Raw genomic sequence first — 13069 nt, forward strand, 5'->3', positions numbered from 1 at the left:
ACAAATCTCATACTGCCAATACATTCATTCTACATCTCTTGGGAAATGCACGTTGTCTGCATACTAACAAAAAATGATATGGTTAAAGTCAACGTACACAAGGTATACAATATCCTTACTCTTTAGATACTAAAGGTGTCATAATAATAATATGGAAATATTCTTACCCTGAAGAAGGCAGACTCTAGTTGTAGCTTAGCAAATCAAAAACCAGTAATCTTGCTTGTAATAACATTCTCATAAGATTCAAAGAGTTATTTGTTCCCATACAGCTAAAAATAGTTTAATGCTCTATGACTGTCAGATCCAAGTCCAGAAATTAAGGCAAGAGAACTTTACTAATTTGCCTGGTTAGCTATGACAAATTAACTTATGTTGAAACTGTCAGCAAATTAATTTTTATGGTTAAAAAAGTCTTAACTATTCATAGCTGAACAGCAGGACATTTCAACAGTAGTAAATTCATCTCAATTTCAGGTTTCAATATCTTTCTGTATTTCAGTGGATAGCAAATAAAAAGTCATCTGCCAAGCTTATGAAGTCGCTTTGTGAGCTCACTGCCTTGTCGTTTATTTAAATTTCCTTAATAAGGTCTTCATGATTTTTAAATAATTAAACAGACCAAGAAGCATCTCATTCAAAAAAAATCTTTTTTGCAATTAAAATAATAAATGCACAAAGTAGAAAATGAACAATCTTCAAATTCCAAAATCTTTCCATTCCTAGATGAGCTTTAGTGTTCAAATGTTAATGGAATATCTCCATTGAAAAAAATGGCCCAAAATCACACTAAAGAGTCTGTGAAACAGACTTTTTCCATACCATGACCTCAGTCTTAGCATTTCTTTCTTACAAAATGATAGTTTATTTTATTTGGAAGCTTGACAGAATTCTATCTCTCTCTCTCTTCCACCCCCCACCTACCTCAACTCTCCACGAACCACTGATTCAGCATTGATTCACATTAAAGCCTTCCTTGACCAAAAGTAACTAGTGGGGGAAAAGAAGTAATACATATATGAACATGAGCCCAAAATACTGAAAAGTTATCTTTGCATTAATTTTCTTTAGTAGTGATTTTATTTCATTTTATTTCTCTTTCCCTTAAACTCACTGGACAAAACAGCAGCATACTACATACAACTGATGACAATGTACAAACTGAGTATCAACCCAAACTCCACAGTACAGCAGAGGGTTTCAGATTTCAGACAGCAGTCACCCAGAGTACAGTCGTTCCAAAACTGGTTACCAAGGCAACAAGGAATCTTAATTCAGCAACAAAAAACTTGTAAGAGTCTATGAGTCAATTTATCACTTTCTTGAGAGAGGGTGAGCAAGTTGGACCATGCATACATTTCTGAAAGTAGTTCACATAAAATATAATTTTCCATAGGACAGTATACCTCCAGGATTTCCTGATATCGCCTCATTAACCACCATGATATTTAGAGGTAATCCTACATTCAAAATACTCAATGAACCGCTCCCAAAAGAAGTCCAACTAAAATAGTGGTAAGATAAAAGTAAAGGTAAGATAAAGATATACTTCTGGTTACTTAAAGAAGTCCATTTCCTTATGTAATATTATATTTTAGCTGTTTAAATTGGCTAATTTTATTCCAAGTGAATTTCTTCAAACATAAATTAATCCACAATTTACGCAAACCTATCAAACATGTCTCTTGGCTTTTTGCATAGAGTTTGAAATAATGCTGAATATTGTGGGAAATTTTAAAACTGACAAAAGTCTCTCTATATCATTATTTATTTACAAGCTGTGTCACTTATTAAATTAAATTTCTTCCCCTGCTGTTCTGAGTCAAGAGTAGATTCAACATAAGGGCAGCTTCTAGTGATTGTAATTACTTTTATGTGCAACAGGCATGGTAAAGATAGATAATAAATGAGTAGCTATTATACCTGGGAGGTTACTAATCAAAACACATTAGATCCTAGGATGTATAAACACATTAGATCCTAGGATGAAAGAACATACGAAGTTACGAAGGCATTGTCTACACTACAGTTTTGACAATAAAAGTCAGGTTTTGTCACAAAATAGTGGGGCTGTGTCTAGACTGCATCTCTTTTCCATAAAAGGGATGAAAATTAGACACATCGCAATTGCAAATGAAGCGGGGATTTAAATCCCCCCGCTTCATTTGCATAAACATGGCTGCCGCTTTTTCCGGCTCTGAGCTTTGCCGGAAAAAAGTGCCAGTCTAGACGCGGATCTTTTGGAAAATAAAGCCTTTTCCAAAAGATCCCTTATTCCTTATTTTAAGAGGGGAGGATTTAAAACCCCGCTTCATTTGCAATTGCGATGTGTCTAATTTGCAGTCTAGACACAGCCTGGAGGTGTTCACACAGCAATGCTCCTCCCACCTAGTCAACTCTCCTGCTACACTGACAAAATAAAACCACTTCACCAAGTAGCATAGAGCTTTTTGCAACGAAGTTAGAGCAACGCAGCGTCAGAATAGGCATTGCTCTTGCTTAGCTTGCCCTAAGTGGCCTCCAAGAAACGTCCCATAATTCCCATTATGGCCGCTCTGGTAAGAAATTTTTTGTCTACTTCCCTGCAGCCAGGTTGTGTCTCTTCCCCTTTACAGTCCAGGGAATTTTTGAAATTCCACTTCCTGTTTGCTCAGCGTGGACATCTCACATCGCATCTTCCCACCGACCCATGCAGGCTTTCTGCAACAAACACTCTCCTGCCTGGTATACAACAAAGTTTCTGGATCTTTTGTGACTGTGGAGTGAGGTGGCTGTGCAATTGCAGTGCTGATCCAGCCATAGGTACTTTGACACCTGCCCACAGATTGTTCGTGGCATGGATGTGAAGGGGCACAAAAGGGACCTGAAGCACTACTGTGCTAAAATCAAGGGTCTGAAGCAGGCATGCCAGAAGGCAACCTGGGAGGCCAACCATCACTCTAATGTGACACTGAAAATATGCAAAGTTTCTACAAAGAGCTGAATGACATCCTCTGCAGCAAGCCCTCCTCCAATGCCAAGAACTCTATGGATACTTTGGAGGGGGGACAGGAAACGGTGGTCAGCAGAGTCAATCCTGAGGACAAAGCAATGGATGAGGAAATCAAACTGGAGGGGGATGTGGAACTGGCGAAAGGGTCATGCAATGACATGGCAAACCAGGTCTTCTTTTTGACTCAGGAGGGGTCTAGCCAATCAAGAGTCTGGTTCTGGAATGCCTGAAGCAGGAGAGGAGAGCTCTGGTAAGTACTTATTTTGCTTTGATTTTGCTTGGTGACATGAGCTAGAGGTATCATTTATTTTGTTACGTGCTGAGCATGGGAGATGGTATTGAAATTAACAAGAGTAGGTACTCTTCGCATCCACTTTGTATCCCATTGTGCAGCTATGCAATGGGGGTCTTGTGGAAAAGTTCAAAGATAGACACCAAAATCTTACAGGAAATGTTCATAGGGATCTCTAGGAAACTTTCCCGCGGCTGCTCTGCAATCCTCTGCCTACGGTTCCATGACAAAGAGGCTTTGTTTCTTCATCCATCGTAGGAAACTTTGTTGTGCCAAGGAGCAATTACTTCTGGAAGAACCAAAGCAGCACACAATCAAGCAGCATAAGGACCCAATCTGCAGCTGCACCAATGCAAGAGATGTTCCCTTGCATCTTTGGTTACCCCTCAATAGTGTGATTTCAGATTCAATTGCCCCTGCCTGTGGAAAATGGTGCCACTATTTAGAATAGTGTTCGTAGGTGCTTGTACTGAGCCACCTTCTGAAATTCCTGAGATCTTTGTCCCGTATTGCACCATCTCCCCAGGGTCAAACTCACCATGTTTAGTGCTGTGATTATGCTACATGCTTGCTGAGAGAAAGTGAGGAAGAGATGGATGTATCTTGTATGATTCAAACTTTGTGAGTGCACATTGTGTTTTGCTCCTTTTGCTTCTGCAGATGTACCCTGGAAGGCAAGTTCCTAGAAAGTGGCAGAATGCATCTGTCAGATAAGGAAGCAAACAAGGAGGAGTAAAAAAGGCACATTTTGTGAAGTTCTGCAATCATCAGCTTGAACTGATAGGGAGTGTGGAGAGAAACAATAAATGAAAAACTAGTTGGAAGAGGATACAGGAATTTGGAAGCTTGGTAATATATTTTTTAAGTTCTAGACATCATTGCTGGACTGGATGACCAGACTAACAGAAATAAAATCTGGCTCTGTTAGAAGGTTAGCCTGGAAACAGGTGAAACAGTGCAGCAAAGCCAGCATCTTCCTTTGGCCAGGAACTTGGTTCATTGATAAATACCAGAGTTTAATCTCGACAATTTTCAGCATCTCCATCACTCTGAGAAACACTAGGTTCGTTTATTATAAAAAGATACATTTTTTTTCTCTAAGATCTCTGAGGGTATGTCTACACTACCCTCCTAATTCGAACTAGGAGGGCAATGTAGGCATACCACACTTGCAAATGAAGCCCGGGATTTGAATTTCCCGGGCTTCATTTGCATGAAGCCGGCCGGCGCCTTTTTTAAATGACGGCAGTTCGAACCCCGTGCCGCGCGGCTACATGCGGCACGGAGTAGCTAGTTCGGATTAGGCTTCCTAATCCAAACTAGCTGTACTCCTCATTCCACGAGTACAGCTAGTTCGGATTAGGAAGCCTAATCCGAACTAGCTACTCCATGCCGCGTGTAGCCGCACGGCACGGGGTTCGAACTGCCGGCATTTAAAAATAGCGCCAGCTGGCTTCATGCAAATGAAGCCCGGGAAATTCAAATCCCGGGCTTCATTTGCAAGTGAGGTATGCCTACATTACCCTCCTGGTTCGAATTAGGAGGATAGTGTAGACATACCCTGAGAGACATACCTTTCAAAAACATCAAAGCAGTAAGTGATATGACACAAAGTTGTTTTCAAAAGAAAAAAGTCCCAGAGACCAATGTAAACTATGTCATTTTTAATACAAGTGGAATTTCACATTAACTGCGTCCCATCTGCTCTGATTCAGACTTTTGGCATGAAATCCTGGCCCTATGGGACTGCAGTGTCACTTTTTGAGAGAAGGGAGTATTGATATATTTCACACTGCTAAAAGAGATCCCCTAAACCAGTGGTTCCCAACCTTTTCGAGCATATGGACTCCAGGCCAGACACTTACCCCCAGCCTGCTCCTTGTACCCTCCCCACCCAGCCTGACATGTACCGCCAGCCTACTCCTGCACCCTCCCCCGAATCAGATACCTATCCCCCCAGCCTGCTCCTGCCCTCTTCCCCCGGCCAGACACCTACTCCCAAGAGAGAGGGAGATCAGTGAGTGTGGCATGCATGGGGCACAGACCCTGGTAATCAAAATGATTTTTTTCCCACTTGGATCACATTTTTTTTTTTTTTACTTATGTCAAGAAAACAAATCTTTTAAAGTTTTTGGCTGGCAAAATTGAGTATTTTACCTGAAAATTGCCAAGCACTAAACTAATTTCAGACAGTAATTGCCAATCATGGGGGAATAAAGATTTAAGTTTTCTGGGGATTTTTTTGTTTGTTTTTTGTTTTAAACAGAAACTTTCTGAAAATATATTAATTTGGTTGAAAACCCGATTAAAAAAAAACAACTAACTGGTCAACAAAAGCCAACCCCATAACAAAACCAAAATTTTCAACCAGCCATGAAAAATTCCTTCTTGAGATGTATAGCTTTTAAACATTCAGGGAAGCTTTGATCAGGTCATCCATGAACTTCTCTATGTAATAAGATAATGTAAAATGAAGCTCCTCCGATCCAGAGTGCTTTTGATTTAAAATCTATATTTAAGTATGGGTCTTCCTAGTCACAAGTAACATGAATCTATGTGGAGAAAATTCTGGTGTGCTTAAATCCTCCTTACTGACTGCTCATGTCAATGCAATCTTTAGGCCATTTCTTACAGTCATCCTGGCATGTCCGTATGCAGAATATCACCTTTCACTGGCTTCCTGTATAGTCTTGGGTAAGTCACACACTGATATTTGCCCCAGTTTATCTGTAACACTAGGATAAGTATGCTTATTCATCTACTTCCTGAGGTCTTCAAAGATCCAGTCAGTAAGCTAATGTTATAAAGCTCTTTTAAGTGGTAAATATTATTACTAGAGATAATTCCTGCAGAAACATAGAGAGATAATACAGGCAGAAATAAAACTTGCTTAACATTGGCTGTATGTTTACTAAAAATATACTGCAGTCTTCTCTGCTTTGAAAGGTTGCAGATACTTCCTTTGGTCAAGTGACTCAGGAGAAATCCAGACAAGTTATGTGATTGTTTTTGCTGTCCTGGAGAATACTGGCTCAATGAGTGGTAATCTCTGAGAAAGACTTCATGTAAATGTTCAATTCAATATTTCTGCCTGATTCAGAGGGGTGATAAACCTGTCCTTTCCAAGCTGTGTGAATAATGTTGAGGGGAGGGATAGCTCAGTGGTTTGAGCATTGGCCTGCTAAACCCAGGGTTGTGAGTTCAATCCTTGTGGAGGCCATTTAGGGATTTGGGGCAAAAATTTGTGAGGGATGGTCCTTGGTCCTGCTGTGAAAGCAGGGGGCTGGACTCAATGATCTTTCAAAGTCCCTTTCAGCTCTAGGAGATAGGCAATCTCCATTATATTATAGGGAGGCAGTAAATGTAGGAAAAGGATGAATAAACTGCCATTGTAACCATGTGCATTAGATTTGTACCTGTGGCTTGTAACAAGCCAAAAAAAGACTTTAGTTAAGGGAAAAAACAATTAAGTTGTTCCTCCCATTTTTTCTCTCTCACTTTTATCAAGGCCAATGTGAATTGTTTTATGGATTTTTTTAAAGATGAGAAACCTTTAAAGCTCTTTATGCTTCTTCCCTCAGTCTCAGAAATACCACTTGTTCTCTACTGAGATGAGCAGGCTAATGACTCCTACTGGACTGCTCTGAAACCTTCCCCAGGAATGATAACCTTCCCCCGAAAAGTAGTTCTTAATGTTCTTAAGCTCAAGGGTCCCTTACAGTTCTGCCCAGCAAAGATTCATGCTCCTTCCACCTCACCAGCTAAACACTCATTCAAACTAATCACAATGGTTTCCTCATCCTTGCTTCTGTCTTTGCAGGTTCTGGGTTCTAATGTGAAGGCTCACACTCTGGTCTGGCATTTTTTCAAGATTTCTTTGCCAGTTGGAAAACCGGTCCAGGAGATATAGTTCAGCTACAAGCTACAGTGATCTGTAGGGGGAGAATAAGTCAATTAGGCTACGTCTAGACTGGCCCCAAATTCCGGAAAAGGGATGCAAATCAGGTAAGTCAGCATAGGGAAATCCGGGAGGCTGGGTGGCCATGGGGCTGGCCGGAGCAGTGGAGCCCCAGTGGCTACAGAGCAGCAGATCCACAGCAGCAGCTCCGACGGCCCAGGGTAGCAAAGCTGCAGAAGCTGTGGCGGCCTCAAGGAGTGGAGCCCTGGCAGCGCTGGAGCCGGGAAGCTGCGTCAACCCTGGAATAATGGAGTCCAGCAGCCCTGACATCCTGGAGCTGTGGCAGTGTCAGTGCATGAGAGCCACAGCAACCCAGGGACAGTGGAGTCACAGCAGTCCCTGGGCACTGGAGCTATGGCAGCCCTAGGGTGAGCAGAGCCTGATGGTCCCAGGGCAGCAGAGCTGCAGCGGCAGGGACTGGGCAGCAAAGCTGGGAGCCAGCGGCTGGGGGACAGAGTTCCATTAGGTCTGCTAATGAACCCTGGAAGAGCCTGAGATCCATCAGGAAAGGGATGGAATTGACCTCACCTGGTCCGGTAAACTCCCTCATTTAGGACCAGTCATGTCCCAAGGGGGCTGGACCAGGGAGGTTCAATCTGTACTACATCTGAAAGCATGCCTTATAGTGATAAGACTCAAGGAGTTCAATCTATTTAGATGCACAAAGAGAAGATTAAGGGGTTAGCTGTTTACAGTCTACAGATACCTACATGGGGAACAAATATTTAATAATGGGCTCATTTATCTAGCAGAAAAGGTATTCAATGATCTAATAGCTGGAAGTTGAAGCTAGACAGATTCATGCTGGAAATAAGGTGTAAAATTCTAACAGTGAGCATAAGTAACCATTGGAACAATTTACCATGGGCTGTAGTGGATTCTCCATCACTGACAATTGTAAATCAAAATTGGATGCTTTTCTAAAAGATACATCTAGGAATTATTTTAGGGAAGTTCTCTGGCCTGTGTTATAGTGAACATTAGACTTGATGATCACAGTGGTTCCTTTTGGCCTTGGAATCTCTGAATCTATGAAGTAGAGGAGTATACAGTTTCAATGGGGTTCAACAAGACAACCACCCATTGGGAAACATACTATTTAATACGAATAAGGTCACATTCTAGTGCAATTTATTTACAGGTAGTCCCCGAGTTACGCGGATCCGACTTATGTCGGATCCGCAGTTACGAACGGGGATTTTCTCGCCCCGGAGGACTCAAGCGGCGGGACGCCTGGTCCCACCGCCCGCCTCCTCCGGGGCGAGAAAAGCTGCTCCCCGTCTCCCTGGTCTGCTGTGGGAGCCAGCAGACCAGGGAGACGGGGAGCAAAGCGGCGGAGGACCCGGGGCCGGACCCGCGGCCGCTTCCAGATCTGCAGACCAGGGAGACACTGAGCAAAGCCGCGGAGGACCCGGGCCGGACCGCGGCGCTGATCTGGAAGCGCCGCGGTCCGGCCCGGGTTCTCCGCTGCTTTGCTCTGCGTCTCCCTAGTCTGCTGGGGGGGGACACAGCTAGTGCCCCCCCCCAGCAGACCAGGGAGATGTGGAGGAAAGCCCGGGGCCTGTGGTAGAGCAGGTGGGGCGCTGCCGGTTGGTCCCGCAGCACCGCTCCTTGGCGCTACTGGACCAACCCGGCAGCACCCCAGCTGCTCAGCCCCAGGAGTCCTGATTCAGCCGCTGCTGATCGGTGTCAGCAGTGGCTGAATCAGGACGCCTGGGGCAGAGCAGCTGGGGTGCTGCTGGGTTGGTCCAGTAGCGCCGAGGAGCGGCCGCGCTACTGGACCAACCCAGCAGCACCCGAGCTGCTCTACCCCAGGCGTCCCCAAGTTAGCCGTTGCTGAAACTGACCAGCGGCTGACTACAGGAAGCCCGAGGAAGAGTTGCTCTGCCCCAGGCTTCCTGGAATCAGCTGCTGATCAGTTTCAGTAGCTAGGGGTTCTTAAGTTGGGAACGCCTGGGGTTCTTAAGTTGAATCTGTATGTAAGTCAGAACTGGTGTATAGATTCAGCGGCTGAATCTGGATGCCAGTTCCGACTTACATACAGATTCAACTTAAGAACAAACCTACAGTCCCTATCTTGTACGTAACCCGGGGACTGCCTGTACTACAGTCTGCTAATGACACTTTAACTAGTCTGCCACAAACACTTGTAGGAAGTTCTGCATTCACATAATACAATTTACAGAATTTTCAAGAAATTTTACTAAAAAGAATAAGTAAACCTCGTATATATCCCCACTAAAATATGACCCAACCCCAAGATTATGTCTGCTTATGTTTTACATATTAAATATTAGCAAAAATAAGTGTTCATTTCTCCATGATACCTCCAGATGGCATTAAAACTCTTCTCCTTTAAGTCTTCATTGTAATATCATTTTTTTTAATGGCAACTATTGGAAGCATTCTATACCAACCTACAACATTAACCATTCCCAACAGTCATATTATCAGAAGACATAATGGAACGAGTGCTTTGTTTATTAAACACGTTTGACTAAATATAACATATTGTAATTACATTCTACAGAAACATCTACAGCACAAGTCATTCATACAATATGTCAAACGTGTTTTTAGATTCATTTTCAGGATATTTTAAATATATATTTATATCAGAAATCAAAACATTCAATAATCGCACATTGTACTTTCTGTGGCTACTTTCGGCCGTGCAACAAATAATGACACTTTGAAAGACTTACATGATCTAACACTCTGAATTTAAATAACAGGAGCTAGAGGACACAAATTGCAGATGAGACACTCTCTAAAATTCATATGACTGCACTTTGAAAAGAATTCCTCTCCCACTCAAACGGGATTGAAAGGGTGAGTGATTTTGTAGAAATTCAAACCTCTCCTAACTCATGTGAGAGAAATCAAGTTTGCTGACCTAGCCTGTATTTTGTTTTTTGTGTCCCTCTGAAGAGTTGGTTTATTCTGGTAACAGTAAATCAGTTAATTTCCTTGTAGACTTAAAAAAAAAAAAGCTGGGAAAACTTTTACTGTTACATTAAAGTAAAGGTGAACACTGATATATTGCAAATGCCTGCTCTCATATGTTTCTCAACTGCTTTTGTTAATTCAAAAACATCAACAAAATTGAGAGAGACCAGAGGTAGCTATAATTGGATTTCAAGTAATTCAGAGGTGAAGTTGCAGACTGCAGACTTTTAAAATTACATCAGTACATCAAAGGCATAGGTGACATGATATTTTCTGGAAAATGTGAAAAACTTCTGCAGCTTTAAGATAATGTTGGACCTCTCCAGTTGTAAAAGCCAACCTCATTCACTCACTCCACCAAAAACAATTTAATATTGTTGATATCAGCTCGATACAGAGCCATCTCACTTTTCAAGATCTTTCACATTAAAGGATGCTAATGATTTATGAGCAATTAACTATATATCATTACTTAAAAGCCTTTTAAAGAATAGCATCAGCAAAAGAGCTTCATCTTAATGAAAACAAACACACCATTTGGCATGATAAAGCAGATAAAAACATAGCAATCATCTCTGATCACAAACATAAAACTGACTTACGATGTATGTGATGCACTGTTTTCTGTATTCTTTTGCTCAGTATCGTCTTTCCCTTAAAAAAGAAGAAAAATAATATGAAAAATGAGTGAATGTAAAAATCTTTATGGTGCTAGAGGTCAATACATTATCATGCTAATTTTAACACTTTCAAAGTGTGCAGAAGAATGCTTTTTAAATACCTTATGGCAAACAGTTAGGGTACTACCTGAGAACTTGCAAACTGGGAGTTAACTCTAATATGACTTGTCCTGTCACATGCACATGTGCTTAGTGACAAGTTGTAAAGCAGGTCTGACAATTTCATGCCTATAAGATCCCTAGCAAGAAGACAGGAAACTGTAAGATTAGCTGCCGGCAAGACAGAAAAACAGAATGCTTTGGGGACCTAATCATTATAGGCCTGAGGTGACAGATCAGTCTGATGGGTTTTGGGATCTCTCCTCTCCCCCGTGCTCCAAAATAAACTGTTTGATTCACCTTGTGAATACTCTCTCTGAATAACCCAAGGAACCCCAGTGTTAGACAGTCCCTAGTTCTAACACAATTGTGGAGGGTACACAGCCATCTTTGGGCTAGGCTATCTAGAACTTGACTTTAAGGCTACGCAAATAACTGTGGCTGCAGCCTTGAGAGGGTTGGATTTTTGTATTGTTTTTGGAATTGTACCACCTTGCTTGTACTTATTTATAGTCTACATGCAAAATTTTGTTTCTGTGCTAAGCCAACAGCCTAGTTACTTCTTTATCAATGGTCACTGATGTGCTGTGTGAGTGTTCTTCCATTCAGTTTTAATGAGTTTTGTCAAATTAAAATTTGTTTGTATTCTGTGATATCCTTTGCAATGTGAGGGGTAAAATGCTTTCCTTCGTCAAATTGCTTCAGTGTTTTCTTGAGTGACACACCTGATTCACACCCATTGAACTCCATACAAAATCTCTAAGGGTATGTCTACATTGCAGGGCTTAACTCAAAATAAGCTACGCAAATTGAGCTAAGTCAATTGCGTACCTTATTTCAAAATAGCTTATTTAGAAATAGGGAGCGTCCACGCAGCACTTATTTAGAAATGAAGCACTCTTCCTCCGACTTCTCTTATTCCTCGTACAATGAGGTTTATAGGAGTCAGAGTAAGAAGTCCTCTAGTTTGATAGTATTTTGACATTATTTCGAAATAACTGTCTGCTGTGTAGACGCAGACTAAGTTATTTCAGAATACCGCGAGTTATTTTGAAATAGTGCTGTAGTGTAGACATACCCTAATTGACTTTGAAGGGCTTTGGATAAGACTCCCAAGACATTACAAGAATTTCCGTGTTACATATTTAATTGCTGTTGCCAAAATTCTCAAGTTTGATTTCCACTTCCAAACGAGGAAAGACTTAAGGTATGAAATGAACCTCTGAGGAGAAATTTTAGCCCCTTGAAGTCAATGGGAGGTTTGCCATTGACTTAACTGGATTTCACTCCTGGTATTTTCCCAGTGCAATCTTGAGACAAGCTGAAATAGTTGTTTGAGCAGGGGTCTAGGAAAGGAGATTTTGCTTAGCTTACATACTTGTTCCATGATGCTTTGGTAACATGTAACAGATGTTTCTAGACCTTCTAGGCTAAGTGGGGGAGGGGGAGAGGACTGAAATATTGTTTACCTTTGGAAGGAAGGGAAAAGTTGTTCTTATCACCAGCCTTAAAAACAGATCCATGATTTTAAACCAATCAGAAGCATTGACATGAAGCTTGTCATATCTATTTTTATCAAGCTTTTGCAACTGGGATTGTTTAGTTTAGAAAAGAGAAGACTGAGAGGGGACATGATAGAAGTTTACAAGTATCTAAGAGGGTGTTATAAGGAGGAGGGAGAAAATTGTTCTCCTTGGCTTCTGATGATAGGACAAGAAGCAATGGGTCTAAACTGCAGCAAGGAATGTTTAGGTTGGACATTAGGAAAAACTTACAGATATTACTCTTGTAAATATGTTTTAAGGGTTTAGATTTCCAGTACTTGTGGTTACATACTGGAATAAATTGGCTAGGGAGTTTGTGGAATCTTCATCACTGGAGATATTTAAGGGCAGGTTAGACAGACATCTATCGGCAATGATCTAGATTGTGCTTGGTCCTGCTGTGAGGGCAGGGGGCTGGACTTGATGACCTCTAGAGGTCCCTTCCAATTGTAGTATTCTATAATTCTACACACAGAATGATCATAAAATAATTTTTATATGTTATATAATTACATTGTATAATTACATTGTTATATAATTACATTAATTAAGACC

General features: G+C 41.5%; 1 protein-coding gene and 1 long non-coding RNA gene across 8 annotated transcripts in view; one reads left to right on the plus strand and one right to left on the minus strand.

Moving 5' to 3' along the window:
- AFF3 (ALF transcription elongation factor 3) overlaps positions 1-13069 on the minus strand; it is a 561437-nt gene that overhangs the window by 176794 nt on the left and 371574 nt on the right. For all 7 annotated transcript variants that reach the window (XM_075916945.1, XM_075916939.1, XM_075916954.1 and 4 more), the window contains one exon: positions 10794-10845. In XM_075916945.1, coding sequence (XP_075773060.1) covers positions 10794-10845 — 52 coding nt within the window. The remainder of the gene's footprint in view (positions 1-10793; positions 10846-13069) is intronic.
- The window catches only part of LOC142825196 (uncharacterized), a 44567-nt gene continuing 38408 nt past the window's right edge, over positions 6911-13069 (plus strand). The window contains exons 1-2 of the long non-coding RNA XR_012899648.1: positions 6911-7289; positions 9978-10074. This is a non-coding gene — a long non-coding RNA (uncharacterized LOC142825196). The remainder of the gene's footprint in view (positions 7290-9977; positions 10075-13069) is intronic.

Source organism: Pelodiscus sinensis, chromosome 1 (genome assembly GCF_049634645.1).
Source record: "Pelodiscus sinensis isolate JC-2024 chromosome 1, ASM4963464v1, whole genome shotgun sequence".
Lineage (NCBI taxonomy): Eukaryota > Metazoa > Chordata > Testudines > Trionychidae > Pelodiscus > Pelodiscus sinensis.